Source organism: Momordica charantia, assembly GCF_013281855.1.
Source record: "Momordica charantia cultivar OHB3-1 chromosome 8 unlocalized genomic scaffold, Mcharantia_2.0 BLBB01000008.1, whole genome shotgun sequence".
Taxonomy (NCBI): domain Eukaryota; kingdom Viridiplantae; phylum Streptophyta; class Magnoliopsida; order Cucurbitales; family Cucurbitaceae; genus Momordica; species Momordica charantia.
Genome location: NW_028275166.1, coordinates 26,491,104 through 26,513,144, shown reverse-complemented (window position 1 = coordinate 26,513,144; position 22,041 = coordinate 26,491,104). Strand labels below are relative to the sequence as shown.

General features: G+C 33.2%; 2 protein-coding genes across 4 annotated transcripts; one reads left to right on the top strand and one right to left on the bottom strand.

Annotated features, from left to right (window-relative positions):
- Window positions 1-2,849: 2,849 nt before the first annotated feature.
- Window positions 2,850-6,053, bottom strand: LOC111013176 (uncharacterized). 2 transcript variants are annotated; one of them, XM_022287572.2, is made up of 2 exons: window positions 4,759-6,053; window positions 2,850-3,984 (listed from the first exon to the last, which is right to left on the bottom strand). In XM_022287572.2, the coding sequence occupies exon 1, from the start codon at window positions 5,979-5,981 to the stop codon at window positions 4,761-4,763; it is 1,221 nt and encodes a 406-aa protein (XP_022143264.2). In that variant the 5' UTR covers window positions 5,982-6,053; the 3' UTR covers window positions 2,850-3,984; window positions 4,759-4,760. The 2 variants fall into 2 exon arrangements, with proteins under 2 accessions (XP_022143264.2, XP_087984324.1); XM_088128198.1 differs by having other exon boundaries at window positions 2,850-3,947.
- A 5,793-nt stretch (window positions 6,054-11,846) lies between these two features.
- Window positions 11,847-20,523, top strand: SOS4 (pfkB-like carbohydrate kinase family protein). Of its 2 annotated transcripts, none has more exons than XM_088127652.1 (12): window positions 11,847-12,151; window positions 12,507-12,600; window positions 12,747-12,854; window positions 13,066-13,149; window positions 13,540-13,613; window positions 13,880-13,944; window positions 14,562-14,625; window positions 15,282-15,347; window positions 17,521-17,577; window positions 18,098-18,142; window positions 18,218-18,271; window positions 20,143-20,523. In XM_088127652.1, exons 1-12 carry the CDS (start codon window positions 12,074-12,076, stop codon window positions 20,281-20,283), a joined length of 930 nt encoding a protein of 309 aa, XP_087983778.1. In that variant the 5' UTR covers window positions 11,847-12,073; the 3' UTR covers window positions 20,284-20,523. The 2 variants fall into 2 exon arrangements, with proteins under 2 accessions (XP_087983778.1, XP_022143337.1); XM_022287645.2 differs by having other exon boundaries at window positions 11,848-12,151; window positions 12,750-12,854.
- Window positions 20,524-22,041: the final 1,518 nt, after the last annotated feature.

The window sequence follows — 22,041 nt, the reverse complement described above, 5'->3', positions numbered from 1 at the left end:
CACTAAAGTTTGACTACTAATTTGTTTATTCATTTTTCTAATTTGAAAAAAAAAAATCGAATGGTGAGATAATCATCTAGAATTTCTAAGTTTCAACATTGATTGAATAAGTTGGGAAATAAAATTAATATATTAAACTTTTTTTTTTACATCCATTGGTGGGTCGAGTCGGAGATCTTTTTTTTTCAAGATTTGAGGTATGTGCCTACTTGATCCTTAAAATTTCAAAATGAACACTTTTGGTCCTGAGGTTTGAGGTAGGTGTCTAGTTGGTATATGAAGTTTCAAAATGAACATTTTTAGTCACTGAGATTTAAAGTAGGTGTCAACTTGGTTCCTGAAGTTTTAAAATAAATACTTTTGGTCCCTGAAATTTGAGAAATAGTTCTAAATGGTCCTTTTTTTTACTGTTAATTAACTAATATTATAACGACGTGGCAAATTGCAATTAAATTGTTTATTGTAGTCTGTGATGTGACAAATTGTATTAATTAAATGATATATGTCCAGTATGAATGGCGGACAGCGGCAGCAAAGACGTGGTGGTCGCCGGAAAAGGGTAAGAGAAAGAGAGAGGAAAAGATGAGGAAAGGAGGGAGAAAGCACCATCACCTATTAGTTAATTAACAGGAAAAAAAGACCATTTAGAACTATTTCTCAAACTTCAGGGATCAAAAGTGTTCATTTTAAAACTTGAAGGACCAAGTTGACACCTACTTTAATCCTCAAGGATCAAAAGTGTTCATTTTGAAACTTCAGAGACCAATTAGACACCTATCTCATACCTCAAGGACCAAAAATGTTCATTTTAAAACTTCAGGGACCAAATAGACACCTACTTCAAACTTTAGGGACCAAAAAATGTATGTTGCCTTTTCTTATTTATCTAATTAATCCATTTTCTAGAATAGTTCAAATTTGTTTTCTAAAATTTAGCAAAATTTAGGACTTAGGAGTGCATTATTAATAAACATTTAAATATTCAAATAATAAGATTTTAGCTTAAGCTCCATTTTAAATTTAATCCGTGCCGTTAATACTAGGGTGTTAAATTTTCATCAACATATCAATATTTCCTTGACATTTTCATATATATATCGATATGAGGTATGGATCGACATTTTTATAGTATCCGAAAAGAATTGACAAAATATAAAGAATATCAACAAAAATATCACTAATATAGATTTAATATTGATAGAAATGATGATACCAATAGATATATTTAAATAAAAATAAAATTTCGTAACAAATATTTAAAATAACAAAACAAAATCACTCTTTTAGAATAAATTAAAATTTATTAAATATCACTAATATAGATTTAATATTGATATTTAATAAATTTTAATTTATTCTAAAAGAATGATTTTGTTTTGTTATTTTAAATATTTGTTACGAAATTTTATTTTTATTTAAATATATCTATTGGTATCATCATTTCTATCACTATCAACATTTAAATCTGATAATGCCAAAAAGTTTATTTGGACTTTTCTTTATTAATTCTAAAAGCTAACGATGATATTAATTTACTAATTTTATACTTATAATGGTCTTTTTCTAATTCTCCATAAACTATAACTGTTTATCTTATTATTTTGGAAGCTAACGTGATGTTAATTTATTTTTAAGAAAAGAAAGTCGACCATACGATTTTTTATTACTAGAAAAATTTTGCGTGCGTATTTAAAAACGAAAACTGTAGGTTTCTAAATATGATTTTTTTTTAATTTTAAAATTGAATTAAGAATTTAAGAACATTTTTAGTTTCACAGGTTCATTTTAATTCTAAGATATAAATATTATATTAATTCTTCAAAAGATGATTATCTGACTTTACAGTGATTGACCAAAATCACTTCAAAGTATGAAGTAGAAAAGTAATTATTTATGATATATAGAATCACTTTTTAGATATTGTATAACTAAATACATTTGTTATTATTTTTAAGAAAATATAACCAATTTCATAACTAAAAACCCTTTTATTATAAGTATTTTAAGAAAAAATATTCAAACTAAAAGGTAACCAAATGCATAAATCACATGCTCTATCGATTCCCCACATCCAATTGAATTTTTAAAACCTAAATAGATCTTTTCTAATTCAGTTCACTATTAATTAAAACCCACTGAATAATTAGATATTTTTTAAATTAATTAATTTACGCCCACTAAATTAATTTTCCTCCACGATAGATTTCAGCGTGTATGCAAGGACTAGGATGCTTTAAATTTTTATGCTTCAATGACGTCAAATTTATTAATTCAACTCTTTAGATTATTAGTACTAAAAAAAAATCTTTAGATGATTAATTATTTAGTGAAAAATTTATTTGACCTTTCACTAAATGATTTGGTTATTTTCAAATTCGACTCAGACAACCCGATCTCTCTCCCCCCTCAATAGAGGGGGCATGTGCACATTCAATCCAATCTCACAAGAGCGATTAGACAATCTCACAAGAGCGATTGGATACACTAAGATCAAGTCACGTGTTATCATCCTAATGATATATTTGCATCGAACAGTCCCACAGCGTCATAACAAATATACAAATATATCTATCGTAATCTATTCTTAGACCAATCACGTTATATATGTTACATAATGAATCTCTTGCATCAACGATATAACCCCAAAGCATAATCTCCAACCATATCAAAATATTATAAACTAGTAATCAAGTTGCTAAATAAGAGATAAACTAATTATACATAGATCCAAGTCACATACATTCAAGCTAATAAAAACTCAACATTCGATCACTCATTCTTCTATACAATACAAACGCATACTACATAAGCTCAAATTTTAAAACTAAACTTGGATTTAATTAAAATCATAAACCAAACATCTCCTAAAAGTTTTATTTTGGAAACGAAATAATTTCATTGATTGAATGAAATATGGGAGAGAATACAAAATGTGGGGAGAGAACCCGAATTGGGTCACAAAAAAGCTGTACAGCTGGAAGCCAATGTAGCAAAGCTATAATGATAAAAGAGGGGGAGCATTTACACCATGAAATAACCAAAAATACAATAGCCTCAAAAGATTGGTTGAGAGAATGCTCCTTGTCTTGGAAAATTCTCCGATTTCTCTCTGTCCATATAATCCAAAGGGTAGCACGAACAAAGTGAGTCCATAAGCAGCTTTTCTCTTTCTTGAAAGGATGACCGATGAGGGTAGAGGTCACGAACAGAGTCGGATCATGTGGGAGAACGACCGACCGACCAGTTAAAGAAGGAAAGGACTTTTTTCCACAGCCCCGTAGCAGCATATTCACATGAAATAAGAATGTGTCCAATAGACTCACTGTATCTTTTTACAAAGGACACACCAGTGAGGGGAGAGGTGCATGTATAGCATTCGTCGTGAAGCTTGTCGTGGGTATTCAAGGCGAGATGGCTTGCTTTCCAAAGAAAGAACCTTAATCTTTTTGGGATGGGAGGCTTTCCAAATATTCTTATGCAAATTGGACAAAGGTGAGGGTGCCGTGGACCGTTGTATGCCCTGCATCAGGAAGCTGGTGGAGAAACCTCTATTCGGGTCTAAGCGCCATAGAAGAAAATCCCTGGATGATGAAAGGTTGATAGGGGATAGAGCAAGTAGAAGGGCAGTGAACTCCTCAATCTCGGCATCTTTAAAGTTCCTTCTAAAGCGGATGTCCTAAGAGCAGCTTTCCAAGGACCAAAAGTTCCTCACAAAACCCTCTTTGTTGTTGTGTAAAGCAAGAGGGACAGAGAATGAGCAAGAAATGGGCTCGTTTTGGAGCCAAACATCCTTCCAGAACAGTGCAAGGGAGCCATCTCTCACTTTGATGGTGATTCGGTCTAAGATCAGATTGTTTTGTTTGGTGATATCTTTCCAAGGGCCCTTGGATGATAGAAGGAAACGGTTGTTGGCTGTTGACTGGAAGTTTATAAAATTTCCACGGGCCCTAAAAGTTTTATAAACTATTGATCAAGTTCCTAAATCTGAAGGGATAAACAAATTACACATGGATCCAAGTCACATAGATTGAAGCTAATAAAACCTCAACATTCTATAACTCTTTATATACATGCTACATAAACTCAAACTTCACAACTAAATTCGGATTAATTAAAAACTTGAACCAAACATCTCCTAATAAAATTATAAACTATTGATCAAGTTGCTAAATCTGAAGAGGTAAACAAATTATATATGTATCCAAGTCACATAGATTCAAGCTAATAAAAACTCAACATTCTATAACTCTTTCTTCCATATAATACAAACACATACTACATGAACTCAAACTTCACAACTAAGTTCGGATTAATTAAAACCGTGAAGGTGAACCAAACATCTCCTAAAAATTTTATAAACTATTGATCAAGTTGCTAAATCTGAAGGGGTAGTAAACAAATTATATATGTATCCGAGTCGCATAGATTCAATCTAATAAAAACTCAACATTCTATAACTCTTTCTTCCATATAATACAAAAACATACTACATAAGCCCAAACTTCACAACTAAACTTGGATTAATTAAAACCGTGAACCAAACATCTCTTAAAAATTCTATAAACTATTGATCAAGTTGCTAAATCTGAAGGGATAAACAAATTATACATGGATGCTGAAGTCACATAGATTCAATCTAATAAAAACTCAACATTCTATATAACTCATTATTCTATACAATACAAACAAAAGCTCAAACTTTACAACTAAACTCCTCAGAGTTTTAAACTACAGCAGATCGAAGGGTCACAGTGTTACCTTCACAAGAATTCAGAGGGTGAATTGGCATCAGGCTTCCCATTGTCATCCAACTCACCAGGATGTTGCAAATTCTGAAGAACTTGAGGAGGCAGAGCCCCCAATCCTCCACCCAATCCATCATTTGCCGAGCCAAAATACTGGCAAAGAAGCCTAGCAATTACCCCCAAAATCTGCATTTGATTCTGGAAAGCTTCAGCTTGCATCTGCATCATCTGCTTCTCATGTTCAATCTGCATTTCCACTATCCTTTCTCTCCATTCCATCTCTTCTTCCTCCATTTTCTCTTCCATTCTCATCCTCTTTCTTCTCTCCTCCTCAAATTCCCTCTCCATTCTCAACCTGTTCTCGAATTCCCTTTGCCTCCATGCCAACTCTCTCTCTTCCACCTCCAGCTCTATGTTCTCCAGTTGCTCTTCCTTCTCATTCATTAGTTTGTCATTCTTGAATTCTGCGTTCTTCGTCTTTTCTTCCCTTTCAGCCTCCTGTTTCTCTCTTCTGAATGCTCTCTCTCTCCTCTGCTCTTCCCTCTTCGCCGCCGTGTCCCTCAGTTCCAGAACTCGCAACCCCACCATCCGTAATCGCTTGTTCAAACCAGAACTCTTCTTCGATTTCCTCATCTCGGAAATGCCAATTTCACCGAAACCGCCACGCCTCCCCTCGTTTCCGACGACTTCCGCCACCACCTCGCAGCCATGGCCGTCGTCTTGTTCTCCTCCTTTCCGATCTTCCTCCTCCTCCTCCTCTTCTTCTTCCTCCTCCTCCTCCTCCTCCTCCTCCTCCTCCTCCTCCTCCAAATCATCGGAATCCACGCCAATTCCAAACTCCAAATCCTCGCTCCCGTCAAATCCATTCCCAAACAGCCTCTTGCCCTTCACATCGAGAGGCAGATCTCCGAAAACCTCTTTATACTTGATGAAATTCTGCCAGTGATTCTCGGCGTCCTTCCAATTGAAGTGATGATCGGAAAGCCTAATCTTCTGCTTGACGCCGAGGTACTGGTGGCGCATGTTCTGGACCTTGATGGAGACGTCGCGCCAGGACCAGCGGAAGGGGAAGGCGAGGGGATCGTGAAGATGATGCACCGAATTGACATGGTCGGCGATGGGCTTGAACTTCTTCTCGCGAGTCTTGAGCTTGGCTAGGGTTCCACAGTTGAGAAGCTCTGAGTATTTGGAGAGAAGGGTTTCTTCTTCCTGCTCCGACCATTTCTTCCGCTTCATCGCCCCGCACGTCTCAGAACTTCACACCGCACTCCACAAAATTAGGAAACCGTCATTTTAATTATTTTCTCAAATACTATTTGAATAAAAATTTGTTAATATTTTAAACGGCTCACAATTAACATCGAAGTTTAAAAGAGGTGAAATGTGGAGAAACTTGTTTTTTAAGGAAATATTAGGGCGAAATTGAGCCCACAATGGACAAGCAAATTATTGGAGGCGCATTATCGTCTCTCATGTGTCAATATCGAATGCTCATTTAATCAAGACAACAAGAATAATCAATTGCACCTTTTGGATTGATTCAAGTATTGATAGCTCGACAAGTGAAAGATGAGTCAAGTTAGATTCTACCTTTTGGCCTAACTTCGTTGGGTACGAGTGATTTTGAAGAGCACCTGCAAGCGCGAAGGGAACAAGGATGTTCCCTGAGAACATCCCGCTTTTCCAAGACAGTCGGAGAGCTGTTGGAGAGCTCTCAAAAGTTTATCTCTATAAATAGAGATACTTGTCTCTCACGCAAGTTACACGAAACTATTTCTCTCTAGAGCAATAGATCGAATTGTATACCGACAAAAGCATCGGAGTTCTAATTTTGTTTTGCAGGTACTTCGAGCTTAGTGCACTTCATTTGAGCTTCGCATATCCGAGTTCGGTTGGTTTTATGATCAAACACAAACTCTCTCGACAATGGATAAAGAATACTTTTAGGACAAAAATTGGGATGTTAATTGAGATGTGGTTCCATATTATGCCACGTCAACTTTTCATTGAAAATATCAAAAGATGTTTGTTCAAACAGTGTTTTTAAAACGTTTATGAAAGATGAAGGTAGTGTTAAAACTTTTGAAAGGATAAAGATATTTTTTAAACAGATGAGAAAATTTAAAGATATATATATAGAATTTAGTCATATGTTTATATTCACGAGAGACGACCCCTCCTTCAACTTTAGACTTTTAAATATATATTTATATATATATATATATTAGATTTTGGTTTCTAGTTTCAAAAAAATTTTGGTTTCTAAATTTTTAAAATATCTAATTTAATTGCTAACCTTTAGTAGTTATGTAATTTTGGAACAATGTATAGCATGAATTTCGAGTGTGTACTGACATACTAATGCAAATAGGTATTGGTGTTTCACAAATTAGTTGATGTTGAGTATTGAATAAATGAAAGTTAGGTGAAAAAGACAATACTAAGGACCAAAACATGATTCATGAGTGTGCACCATTTGAAAACAAAAGAAAGGACAAATGTCATTTATTAGTACTTATGTGGGCTTGGGTGTCGAAGAAATAAGGGATTAGTATATCCGTTTAGAAGTCATAATTACTTAAAATGATAGGAAAGTATAGAATTTATACTCTTGTCTAAAATAATCATAGTACCCATAATAAAAATTACTAATATATCCATCTCAATATTAAATCATTAATAAAATATGAAAATGGTAAATTATTAAAACATATTAAATCCCTAAAATTGTGTTAGTTCAACTTTCCAAAACTGAAAATCCTAAAACCCCTAAAATTCCGTAACGTCCTTCTTCTTCCTTGATTTTCTTTCACCGCTCCGACTGTCGAGCTTCTTCTCCTCTTAAGCATCTGATCGTTTCTCCGACAACATCGCTGTCTCCGGCAGCTTCTTCTCCTTTGTTTGCAGAACATTTCACTGCCGCCCTCCGTCGCATCTCATTCCGTTGGTTACCATTATACGGTAACATCGTCGTTGTTCCTTCGTCTCCAGTGGCACCGTCGGCTCCATTATACGGTAACATCTAATTTTATCTCCGGCATCTATCGCATGAGCATTTCAATTCGTCGGTTCCCATCATACCGTAGTTTATGCTATATTTAGGTTTCAATTTTGGACAGAATCTCTTGCTCTCTGATTCTAGTGTTTAAAATAGTTTGCATATACGAGTATATAGCTCTGAGTTCTATTGTTTAAAATAGTGTATATTTGAGTATATATAGTATAGTGCTTAGAGTAGGATATATAATATATCTCTAGTTTTAAGTATCTCGATATATACCAGTGAATCTATCATTTATTGTAACCAAATTTTAAAGAATTAGAACCCGAGCATAAGGACCACTTTCCATGGAAAAAGTATTTGGTTTTCTAGTAATCACAGAGCACTTTCGGTATTACATTGTTCTTGCTAACTGGAAGAATTTTAGCTAGAGTTTATACAAGTACATTTTTCTGATTTCGTTTGTTCTGAATAATGTTTATGTAGGGATATATAGTGCTTAAAGTAGGATATATATTATATCTCAAGTTTTATGTATCTCGATATATACTGATGGTGATTTAAAATTAAGAATCTGGTGGATATATACTATTACTGATTTACCTACCAATCCCAATTGTTCCATTATCTTTTTCATCAAATTGACATATGACATTTCTTGATATATAATTAGTTCTGACACTTTGTATTCCACGTAATTATCTCTGTCTTTCCAAAACCCACTATGAAACATGTGCACGGTAATAGAAGTACTACCTACATGAAATTTATAAAAGTACATTTACTTACGTGGGTATAAATTATATCTTACTTAAAATGCGTTTATACATAATGTTAATAGTAGATTTCAAGAGTACAAGTAGATTATATTTTATAATAATGAAACAACATGAACATAATTTAGAACCATATATATGAATAGCTAAACTGTAATTTAAAACAAGAAAATAAAATTCATTCATACCCATATTTCCTTCAATGTATAGATAAACTGTGTTTTCCTTCAATATCAACAGTTTCTCATTAATTATCTTCTGTTAAAGGATAAATAACACCAAAAAAAAAAAGTTACACATTTGGAAAAACACAATAAGAAGTGCAGTAATCATAAGAAATCATAAAACTAGAGATAAAGAAATAACAAACTGTAATTGCTTATGGCATGAATGACAGTGGAAAAATATGATTTCAATAACACAATAAGAGACTGTAAATGGCAATGGAAAAAAATGCTAATGGCGTGCAAACACCAGACTTTTTTTTTTTTTTGAACAAGTGCAAACAGTAGAATGTTAGAGGCGTGCCGACAATAGAGGTATTGAAATATGGGTATGACAATTGTACCAACCTGAAATATTGAAGCAATCAAATATTAAAAAAGAAAAGCACTGCAACGTAGCACCGTAGCAGTGAACAAAGATGTATGAATGAAGGAATGTTACAAGTAACAGAAATCGGAAATGGAGATGATGAGATTTAGATATTTTTTTTAATTAATAACATTGGTAAATAAAAAAAATCAAAATTTTGAAGGATTTTGAGGAGTGAATTAAGGGATTTGAATGGACAATTAATATGGGACCCACATTAATTAAAGGATTGTAATATTAATTTATGGAAATAACTATTTTATATTTAAAAAATTAAAAAACTATAATAAATGAAAATGCAATAAGTAAGGGTCAATTAAGAAATTAAACTAAAATCTTACCGGACAGAAATCTAAAAGTTTAAAATTATAAAAATTTAGACATTTATGTAAATAAGTTTCTAAAACAGCCATATCCAAAGATATTATCTCAAGAAATAAAATGAAGAAGTCAATTTTAAAAATACAAATTAAAAAATAGTACATGCGGTTCGGTTCGTTTGAGGTTCGATTTTCGAACTTCAAATCCAAATTGAACCGAAGAACTTAACTGAATACAAACTTAGACTAAAACATAAAAATGAGTTCGGTTCAGTCCAATTTATCGGTTTTATCGTATTTATTTGGCTTATTAAAACAGATGGGGAGAAACAAGCTAGTTTTTAGGTGCGCAGAAAATGAATGGGAGAAAATTTGTGAGATTTAAACAAAATGCAGGTATACTAATTTGAAGATTTTAAAACTGTGGATAGCAAATTGAAACTAAGCCTACCAACGCCAATGACTTCTTATTTAATATTAAGATCGAAAATTAAAATAAATACAAACCACGACAATTGATTAAATTAATTAAATCTTATATGAACCTAGGCTACTTAAACCTATATTCCAAACATAATTTTTTTTTCCAAATTCAGGCTACTAAATCCCCACAAGAAGCAAAGTCATACCCGTCCTGAAAGGATAAGGGGTACCCTACAAATGGTAGGGCATGTGCTTTAATGAGAGGAGATAAGAACAAAGTCCTATCTGTCTCTAAATGAGGCAAAAAAATTTTACCCACTGTACTTTTGTCGCTTGGTTGAAAATTGCTTTTTCGACTTGTTAGTTTTGCAATGTGCGTGACCAATCCAATCAACCAAATTTCACATTAATTTCACCCCTACGTGTAATTATTAATATATGATATATATTTATTAAATTACAAGTTTGTTTTACGAACTTCTGAGCTCGTAACTAATAAGTCTTTCACTTTCCATTTATGTTCGAATGTCTTTGAATTTTGAAAAGCATCTCATAAATTATGGATATCTGTTAGATATAATTATCAACCTTAACTCTAAAAGTTTAGGCCAAACATATAATCTAACTTTTTAAATTTTTAATGAACTTTATAAAAACGTATTTGATTAGTTTCATTTTCATTATTATTAAAGTTTATAATATATTTTTTTTTATAACAATGCCCAGACTTTTATTACCAATTCTAAAACCTTCTAACCTCAACTTTAACTTATTCTTTTATAATTCGTTAACAAAAAGTCATTTTTAGTACAATAAATGAGATGAATAATTTGAATTCATCATCTTTTGGTTAGAAATAAATGTCGCTAAGTTAAAATCATGTTGGCTTAACAAAGTCACCTTTGTCTTCCATTGAATTTAAGCCCTCGTACAACTCTATCTATGAAACCTCGACTAGCTAGCTATATTACCTTTCGACCTAAATTTGTGTTTTGACCGATGAACTTTGTTACTATACGAAATTTAAAATTACAAATATTTGTTTTTACTAAAGCTATAACATAAGCTAGTTGCAATGGAGAATAAGACGAATATTGACGATAGGATCAAAAAATACATTTCAAAGTTAATGTTTAAAGAAAAAGAACACCCTGATGAAATGAATCTAAGAAAGGTAAAAAAAAGACAAAACAAAATGAGATTTGTTTTTAGAATATTACCATTTGAGGAAGGATGGGTGCTTTTAGATTTTTTTTTTCTTTTTTTCTTTTTACAATTATAACAAGTGGGATGGGAAATACAAACTCATGATTTTTTAATTAAAATTTAGTGCCAATTACACTGACCTAAGTTCACGTTGATGAGTACTTCTAGATTTTATTATCTTGATTTAATAAAAAAAATTACATTTTCTTTAAACTTAGGAGCATACTTGTGTTAACAAAATATTTTTAAAGATAGAAAAATAAAAGACAAAATAAAGTAATAGTAGTGACAAAATATGGATATCTATATTTATACTTATCATTTAATTTAATTATTTTCTCTATTCAATTTTATCGATTCAAACTTTTTCTTTCTACAAATCCTCTCTCCCTACACCAGTCCTCTTAATTTTTTCTCTTAATTTTATTCAAATTATCATTTATTTAAATTTATTTGAAATTTGTAAAGGTGGAAAGTTAGTATTTAGAAAAAGAGAGAAAATTAGAGAGGAAGAATAAGAGAGATAAATCTGTAAAGGTTGATAATAGAGAGGGATAGGAATCAAAAAGATTAAATTTGTAAATATTCAAAAACAGTATTTAGAAAGAGAGACAAATTGAGACACAAATTCGTATTTAAATGACAAAATTAACTCAATAATTTTTTTTATCAGTCAAAATTACCTCAATAATAATAATAAAATAATAATACATCTGATGCACGTGTTATTCACTAGTAAAATATAAACTTCAACTTCACGCAATTTTACATCTACTTTCCCGTTCAACGGGCAGAGCCTAGGGCAGGGGCATTTCCGTAATTTTGTGTTCATCCTTCCGATCTCCTATAAAATTCCGGCAACCGTGATCGTCTCCCACTTCCCTACTGCCGCCCTTTCGCTCTCTCGTTGCGGTGGTGCATTAGCTTGCAGCAGCTGCTTGTTCGCCGCATTTTCTTTACTGGAATCAAGCCCAAATTCCAGTGTTTCAGGCGTTCCGGAGCCGGAAAATGTCGCCGCCGATCCTCTCTTTAGCTCTGCCGTCGGCGACTGGTCGAGTTCTCAGTATTCAGTCCCACACCGTTCAGGTATGCTCAATAGTTTACGAAGGTTACGGATGGTTCGGTATAAATCAACATAAACTCGAAATTCAGCTTGTTTTGCTTGCCTCCATGACGCTTCTGCACGAGTTTCCTTCAATTATGTTGCGAACTTACATCGTTGAACTTGATTGTTTTTTGTGAGAAGTGTTGTTTCTTGGAGAGGGTTGACTTTTTAGTTCTTTTATTCTGTCTTCTTGTAAATCTTCTGAAGAAAATAAAATATAAATTTCTGCGGATTGTTTGTTGATACTAGTTTTATATTCTTCTGTTTCCTCTTATTTATGCACTGTTCTTGATTGGCTTTCACTTTAATGGATTGTTCTTTTGTATTCCGGCGTAGGGATATGTTGGGAACAAATCGGCTGTCTTCCCTCTCCAACTATTGGGCTATGATGTAGATCCAATAAATTCAGTGCAGTTCTCAAACCACACAGGCAAGCTGATTCTATTTCTTCATTCAAATGGTCTCAGAACTCTGAGGCCTAATATACGGTGCGATGCCTTGTGTCATTATGCATAAGTTCTGGTATGATTTCGTCGTGTTAGTGAAAGTGGATTATGGTTCAATTTGGAATTAAAGCAGGATATCCGACTTTCAAGGGCCAAGTTTTGAATGGAGGACAATTATGGGAATTAATTGAAGGCCTTGAAGAAAACGAATTGTTGTACTATACTCATTTGTTAACAGGTACTCTACTTTTTCATTAAATAACTTCTGATATCCCGTATAATTTGGTATCTTAACAATATAGTGAGGCTGAAAAGAAGAAATATGTCTGATAGAAAAAGAGAATTATGCTGAACTATTGCCATTTTTCCGTATAAAGTTCCTGCAGTTGTTATTTTTATTTTTCAGCTAATGTGAGTTCTGTTATATTATCTACTTATGGGTTTTCCAGGTTATATAGGCTCTGTTTCTTTCCTGCACACTGTATTAAAAGTTGTCGATAAGCTTCGCTCAGTGAACCCTAAGCTTACATATGGTCAGTTATATTCAAGTTCCTTATGCTTCATTATTTATGTTCTCCATAATCATGTATATAACTTATAAGTTTTGTTATATGTTTCTTCTGAGTTCTTGGTAACCTAGAACCAGTAAGCTGCAAGGATAATAATGTTCTAATACTTCTTTGCTCGAAGGACCAACATCTTGTGTCCAATTGCCTTTCTACCATGTATGCATATAAGAGTATGTGGGAAGTTATGTATGGACTTGTATTTTCTAAAATGGATGGAATATATATGTGCACATATATGCATATATATTAATAAGAAACAGAAACTTTGTGGTTAATAATGGGAAAATTTTTCGGATTAATTCGTGAGCTACTGATTTAACCATGTTCTCATTGAATTTTGTGTCTTTTGTCCAGTATGTGATCCAGTGATGGGTGATGAAGGGAAGCTTTATGTTCCTCAAGAACTGGTATCTGTATACCGCGAGAAGGTGAGAAATCTAGCTCACTCTTTGCCCTGATGGTGCTTGATAGCTCAATCCTTTAATCTTGGGTTAGATGTTTTCTTTTATGGATGATGTTCCTTGCTCGGCATTGATTATTCAACTTTCCGATGTTTTAACGTTTGGACTACTGAAAATGAGATTCCTTATCCTTGCGTTTAGAAGTTAACAGTCATTTAAATACCTGCCCTTTCTATTTCCCGTTTTTATGTTCTTGACTATAGAACTTTTTGATGAGTCCAATTCATGGCTAGGTTGTCCCAGTGGCTTCAATGTTGACTCCTAATCAATTTGAAGCTGAACAATTGACTGGGTTAAGGTAATTTAAATAGGATATGGTTACATGATGAATTTACCGTGCTAATGTTACTTTTACTGACCTATATAGATATATGGAAAGAGTCTAATATCATGTTTGCTTCTGTCTTTTTTAATTCTCTTTTTGAATGTGTGCGCATGTGCGTGTGAAGTGTCAGAAGAGCTGTCTTATACGGCTGAAGTAACTGTACACCTTTGAAACTCTGAACGACGTACTGGTATATTGATATATTTATGAAATTATTCTCTAACTCTTAACTCTAATATGGTTTAGAATATAATCGATTACTGTTAAATAATGAAATTACAGTGCAAACTGGTATGGTTGAAGGTGGAGACTGGGTCACTGGGAAGCCTTATTTTTTTCATTGACCATAATTTGATTAAACACCCTTTCTTGAATTCTCCTGACCTGCCCTAGGGCATCTATCAATCTTAATATTTTTGGATCTTTCAATGTAATTCTATATAACAATTAGCAGCTTTCTTTGAAAACTCTAGAATTCGTAATTCAAATGTACCTCAATTTGTCTGGCAAATACTTGGCAGTATTTAGTACTCCAGCACCCTTTTTCCTTGCTTCAGGTAGTGTTCTTTGAGAAGCCTTGTTTTTTTCAGGATCCAATCTGAAACAGATGGTAGGGAAGCTTGTAACATTCTTCATGCCGCTGGACCTACAAAGGTAAGCATTATGAATGTGTCCATTGACCCATTGAAAAATGGATGGCGTATGGTATTTCTTATTCAAATGCGTTCTCTCGTAGTCAAGTACCATGAATGCGAGAGAGTGGAGTTTAATGAGCTCCTATAGGAGTGATTCTCTTAAACTTGAATCTCATGTTCGTTACTTATTAATAGAAAAGGTAGATGGCAGTTGACACATTGATGCTCGTGTCAATTGGATAATTGATGCATCATGACCATATTTTGGCAATGTGAATTGGACCATACAACAAAATAGCTGGGGTCCTGCATAAGTTAATAACTTAATAAGATATAATTACTTAGCGAGTTGATTCTTTTTGAAGTACTTTAAACATCTTTTGTTTTTCAGGTTTTTCCAGACATTATGTAGAGACAAAATTTCTGATAGTAGGTGCTTATCTTTTTAAGAATTCCAACTTTTACAGCTGTAGTCCTATTTACTTTAGGCGATTAGAACTTCTCCTAGCGTAACATACCTAGCTATCAAAATGTTTTACCTTGAAACTTATAATTCAATCCCCTTCTACAAACAAAAATACGATCCATTCTGTTGGTGACATCATTCTAACCGTTATTTTCCTGTGTTGTCAATGGCTCAGTAATCTGATGTGTAAATCACGTTAAACATCTCAGGTTGTGATTACAAGCATAAATATGAATGGTGAACTTCTTCTCATTGGAAGCCATCAAAAGAATGAGGTGAAGTTTTGCATTTTATAATGAATTGAGTTATTGTAGTCTGAGATCTGTAGTCAGTTGTGTGTATCTTTTGAATCTTGAAAAGCTCTGACAAAATTGTTTTGACCCATATGATTTTTGTTAGAGCCCAACAAAACTAATTTACTAATTCTTTCTGCTGAAAGCCAACAGATTGCCTGGTTAGATTGCCAAACAGACTTTATCATTATCTGTCTGAATCTTACTGAGAACAAACTGTTGTACCAAGCCTCTGCTACTTTACAGTCACTTGTGCCTATGATGCTACATAGAAGTTGTAACACTTGATGATTTAAGCCACTCAAAATGCATCCTCATAGTAGGGTCATCTTCCTTCTCCCAGCTTCTTTCACGCTACCTTATGGAAAAGATTCCACCCCATCGTTTGCCCACTTTTTCTGTTACTCCCTCTGTATGGAAGTCTTAAATCCTAAAACTAATAAAAATTTCAGCAGAGGCTGTCTGTCCACTAGCCTTAAATGTCAAACCTCTTTAAGTCATAAATGCCGCACCAACCTCATCCTATCTTTTTAGACCTTTATTCACCTTTAACTGAAATGACTTATTTTAGGCTTGGATGATAGTTATTCAGAGATGCCTCTTTCAGTCTTCTGCGTGCATCCTTAACTTTCACCAGACAATGGCATTCTAAGGGGTGAAAATGCTGGTCAAGTTAGACTCCTTCTTTTGCAGAAGTGTTGGCGATTGGTAGATAGCTTTAGGCTATAAAACACGGACACGGTAAAAAAGGAGGAGTGTCTATGTCGGACATGTGTCGGACACGGATACGTCCGGACACGCTCCGGACACGTGTCCGACACGCAATTTAAAGTGTCCGAATATTAAATTTTTTATTTTAATTTCAGACACGTGGGGACACGTTTTGGACACGGGAGGGACACGCCAGATAAAAAAATATTGTTTCCTTAGCCCAATTTTGGAAGTCCAAGAAGTTTGGTTGAAATCTCAAAAACTTAAACTACAAAAAAAAAACCCTAAAACGCTACCTAGTGACCCACCCTTCTGTTTGTGTGAGTTAAATTAAATAAGCTCTATTCTTACTTCATTTTTTTCCCTAATTTCATATGAATTAAACTGGAGTAGAATATGTTTTACTAAATTAGGATAACAACTTCGACCCAATAATCAAATTCAAATCCTTCTCTAGGATTTTTTTAGTGGATTACATTTACTATTTTTATGTTTTTTAGTGGGTACATCTTCAACCCAATAAATTTACTTGACATTTATGTTTTTTAGCGAAGTATATTTAGCATTTTTATGTTAAATTTACTTATATCCTAAAAAAAATAATAAATAAATAACGTATCCCCAGCGTGTCCGTGTCCTAGTTTTTTAGAAATTGACGTATCGCCGCGTCCTGTAGTGTCCGTGTCCCGTGTCCGTGTCTGTGCTTCTTAGGCTTCAGGCTAACTTTTGAAGAATGGGATGCCATGAAACACCTCAAGCCAACTGTCACGATCATTATGGTGGTTGGATCAACGTTAGAAATGTTCCCTCCACCATTTCGCCCTATTAACTTTTAAACTCATAGGGGATGCTTGTGGAGGTTTTTGGTTGATTGTGCATAGCAACCCTAAGAAAGCTTGACTTCAGGGAAGCATTTACTGAACTGAAGCAAACGTTTACGAGCTTTATCCTTGCTGAAATTCCCTTCCCTTCCACTTCATCCACCTTATAGTCTCTTACACCTTCCTCAAGCCCCTTTCTACAATGCAAATCTGTTGATTAGAAGGTTGCCAACGTGCATGGCTCCTGGACTTCGGAAGCAGTAGTTAACTTTTCGATGAAAGATTTAACCTTTTTCGATGAAAGATAACCTTTTTTCTTTTTTGGTTACTTGAACAAAGAAACTGGTTTTATACGTATTCCCTGATTCTTACATTTTATAATACCCATGTTTAGCTGAAGGCATGGCTCCACCAACATTTGGACCTCTTATTAGATTTTTTTTTTTTAGTTGAACAATGGGGTGGGGATTCAGACTCCCAATCTTTTGGTCGAGGATATATATATATGTCTTAACCAATTGAGTTATGCTAAGATTGACATTGCATTTTATAGTTTTGACTTTATTATTGTGGGCAGTGCATTCACATGGTATAATTATAATATCCAAACTTTAATGTCATAGGGTCAGTCTCCGGAACAATTTAAGATCGTGATTCCCAAGATTCCTGCATATTTCACGGTATGGAATCTTTCACATCTAATTTCACTTGCAATGTTTATCTCCAACTTTTGAACTGAAATTGATTTCAAGAAGAAACTATTGTTCTATCTAAACAATGCAAGGAGAGCTAATGCGGCTGTAGGTGATCTACTAATGGAAAAAAATGTTCATAGTAACTAGCGGGCTCAAGAAAGTCATTTATCAGAATGTGTAGGAAATTAGAGACCTCAATGCTGGAAGAGATCACTGTTTCTTGTTCATAGCATCTATTCAAGCTCTTGAAAAGAATATTCAAGATTTATCATCCTTGCTACATTGGATTCATCTTTTTCAAAACATTTGAAACTCGATTTTTGTACACTTTTTGCTAGTCCCCAGTATGGTGGCTATGTATTTACAATCTCCAACCAAAATAAGGTAATATGAGTATCATATATTTTAATTGGTTTTAATCCTAATTCATATCGATTTCAAACCGTTGGTTGTTTCTCATTGCATTGGCTGTAGATTGACCCGTATCTTGTAAATGCACTTGTAGGGAACTGGAGATCTTACGACTGCGCTTCTTCTTGGTTGGAGTAATGTAAAGCCCCTAAACTAAACTTTTATTGTTCTTCCAGCATCATTCTCTTTAAATAATAGTTCATTATGGTACCAGAAATATCCTGACCACCTTGACCAGGCAGCAGAGCTTGCAGTATCAAGTTTACAGGTCTTTCTCCTCCCTATTTGTTTCATTTTTAGAATTATTTGTTTTGAGGCTTTGCTCTAGAAATGCTAGCGATTATCATATTGCATTTTATTCCGTGCCACATTGGATCAGGCTGCCCAATACCTAGCCCTGGCGAAACTAAGTACTATTTATGGCTTGAATCAGGCTTAACAAACCTCTAAGAGCTAATTAGCTTGTAGCCCCATCTATGAGGTGGCTCGTTAGGTTGAGCCTTGATCGGTTCATTGGGTCAGACCTTTAGATCGGCCCTATTGATAGTCATTTTTTAACTTAAAAGGAAACTAAATGTTTAATTTTTGGTTAAATTACAGGTTCGGTTTATGAACTTTTAGGGTTGTGTGTAATAGGTTCTCGAACTTTAAAAAGTGTCTAATAATTCCCCAAATTTTACAAGTATCTAGCAATTTAAGACCTGAGTATTCTTTAAAGTTCGATAACCTATTAGACACTAACTCTGAAAACCTATTAGACACAACTCTGAAAGTTCACGAACTAAATTTGTAATTTAATCTTAATTTTTAAATGCTAATAACATAACAATGCTTTTAAATGTAATGTAACATATCGTCTTTTGATTATATTGTTGAATTATTATCTTTTAAATCATGATCAGAATATAATAAAATAAGCACATTCTATCTTAGCATTTAAAAAATTGATTTGAAGTTATTTGTTTCTCAGTGAAATTATTGAATTCATTTTTATTGTCTAGTTTAATAGTTATAGTCTCTTGTATATTAAAATACCATATTTATATCCCAATTTAGTAGTATACAACATTATTATGTCATGATATTAAAATCTCAGGTTCCTTTGATCAAATTTTTATAATGAGAAACTGAACTTTCAATGTCTAAGAGGAAGTTGAAACAAAAGAGAATTGAAGTAAAAGACTAATTAAAAACAAAGGATGATTACCAAAAACTTTAGTCATGGTTAGGGTTGTTCATGGTTTGGTTTGGCTCGGTGTTAGAGCTAAATCGGAATCGATTCTGAAACTGAATCATTAAATTTTGAAACAAAAATGTAAAACCAAACCGAACTGCTAGATCGGTAAAAGCTACTCTTGTTAACCGACGGTTTGGTCGGTTTGGGAGGTGTGAAGATGGGCGGGCGGGCAGGGAAATGTGCCAATGAACCGTGAAAGAAGGGAGCGGGAGCAGGAGCGCGGAGTGGGTGTGAGGACTAGGAATGGATGGTGAGATGGGCAGAGGGAGTTGCAGGCGTGGTGCAATTTATGAGCTAATGGCAGAGAGGCCTAGTTAAGGGATTGAGGGATGGATGAATGAAACGACCAGTATGAACAAATGACTGCCACGACGGCTGCAAAATGTTTGTGGCTATGATAAGTTTTCGAATAGCGGTAGTTGATGGGAAGCCAATGCCAGACGAGTTAAAAAGAAATCTAAAAGTAAAGATATGAAAACAAAAATACCAACATGAGCATAGCTCAACAGTACTTGACATATACTCATTCCCTCGAGATTGAAAGTTCGATCTCTCGTATTCCCAAATTGTTGTATTAAAAAAATGAAAACAAAAATGGTAATGGTCCATGTGCACCACACCACTCACATCATTAGAAAAATTCTGTATAGAATGTTTTTGCCAACATGGACTAATAATAACGAAGCGTTAAAGTAAGCAAACGTCCTCCTACGATGAAAGATAGTCTTCTATTCCTTTTCAGCCAAATAAACTACAAAACTGCAAAAGAACTAGCCTGCCAGAGAACCCGTCTTAGATGTAGTGAATTTGCAGGAACCCAAACTTAATTCGCCTTGATAAAAGGGTGAGTAGACTAATTTGCAGTTCAAACATTACCTAACATCTTTATCGACGATTTGCAGGCGGTTCTGTGTAGGACAATGAATGATTATAAAAGTGCTGGACATGATCCACAATCGAGTAGTTTGGAAATTCGATTGATTCAAAGCCAAGACGAGATTCGTAATCCAAAAGTTGAATTCAAAGCTGAAAAATACAATTGAATTGGTTGAAATGTCTATCTTTCTAGGTATAATGCAAGATGGCTTTGAACTGCTTCTATTTAAATCCTTCTTACCCCCAAAAAAACAATACTGAAACCCAGATTTTAATTCACTATATATACTTTTTTCTTGGGGATAAAAGGATTCAATGAGATTGAAATTAATTTACAGCACCCTCCCCCACATTTACTCGTAAAATCAACATTTTGTAAGCTTACAGAAATTATTATGCTTGATTCATTCACTATGTAGTTATATTAATTTAGCGGTAATTGATATATATCTACAATCAAGAGGTTGTGAATTCGATCCTCGATTCTACATGTTGCTCTAAAAAAAAAAAAAAAAATAGTCCATTGTTGCACATTCTTTTTAAATTAAAAAGATTTGTTTTTAAGGTTAAATTAAAGTTTATCCATGAACGTTTTGTGTAATAAATTCTTCAACTTTGAAAAGTATGTTTTTTCTTTTTTGTTTTAAGTATAACAAGTGGGAACGGAGGAATTCAAATTCATGACTTCTTGATCAGAAATATGTGTCAATTATCGTTAAACTCATATGTGGCAACTTTGGAAAGTATTTGATAGGTTGTATAACTTTTAATTTTATATGTTTAATAGGTCAATAAAATTTTATTATTGTATTTAATAGGGTCTTAAATTTTGTGTTTAACATGAATTTGATATTTTTGACATTTTTTAGACTATTAGACATTAGAATTTTGAATTATTTGTTTAAAGAGTCCGTAAATTTTCAAAAGTGTTGGAAATGTTAGATATCAATTAAACACATCATTGAAAATTTAATGACTTACTAATCTTCTTAAAGTTTAGGAATTTGAAAATTTAACGACTTCCTAAGATTAGAAATTTATTAAACGCAAGCAAGTCAATTTCTTAAAGAAATTATAATCATCTTTAATTTTATATTTTAAATTACCATGCCTCACTCACCAACCATATTTCCCTTAATTGCTCACCTAAATTCATGTAAATAATTATAATATTCAACTTGGAGGCATGTATCTTCAACTAAAAACTCAATTATTATGATATTAATATATTTGTTCAAATGTTAAACTTAAAAAGAAAATAAAAAAGAAAGTAATGAGATTTATTATTCAATTATAATTATTTGTATATATCTTAATTTTTAAATATCTAAGTGATGGTTGTTGCAATCATGAAATATAGAATTTGTAATTTTAACATAAGCCAATTATGTTGTAGTTATTAATGTTGGTTTTTTTTTTTCCAATTTAATCACTATTCATCAAAATTTTTTAATTTAGTCTCTTTTATTTTAAACATTTTTCAATTAATGTTGGTAAATATTAAACATGTGATAATAAATTTATATAGCATGCTACTATAGAGATTTAGAATCTAGAAAAGTTTCTTAACTCTTTCAAATTTCTAAGAAGATGACAGATTTAACCTTTTCATCTCTTAGATGTTCAAATTTTAAATTTTAAATAAGTTAAAAAATACTTTTGATAGAAGTACAAATTTTAAATTTTAAATAAGTTAAAATTACTTTTGTTCGAAGTAACAATTTAATTCACGTACTTTCAAATTTGTAACAGTTTAGTCTCGAAACTTCAATGTATGATAATTTAGCATGCCATAAAAATGTTGTTAAAATTTCTTGAGAATGAATATATATATATACACACAATTGATGAAAGATCAAATATATATATAAATTACAAAGACTAAATCATTACCCAACACTTAATTCTGATGAAATTTTCCACAA

What these genes read in the sequence shown, in the direction of transcription:
- SOS4 (XM_088127652.1), top strand. Translation starts at nt 12,074, where the DNA reads ATGTCGCCGCCGATCCTCTCTTTAGCTCTGCCGTCGGCGACTGGTCGA. An exon ending in TTCAGTCCCACACCGTTCAG is followed by an intron (nt 12,152 to 12,506) that starts GTATGCTCAATA and finishes ATTCCGGCGTAG; the next exon opens with GGATATGTTGGGAACAAATC. An exon ending in GAACAATTGACTGGGTTAAG is followed by an intron (nt 13,945 to 14,561) that starts GTAATTTAAATA and finishes TGTTTTTTTCAG; the next exon opens with GATCCAATCTGAAACAGATG.
- LOC111013176 (XM_022287572.2), bottom strand. Translation starts at nt 5,981, where the DNA reads ATGAAGCGGAAGAAATGGTCGGAGCAGGAAGAAGAAACCCTTCTCTCC.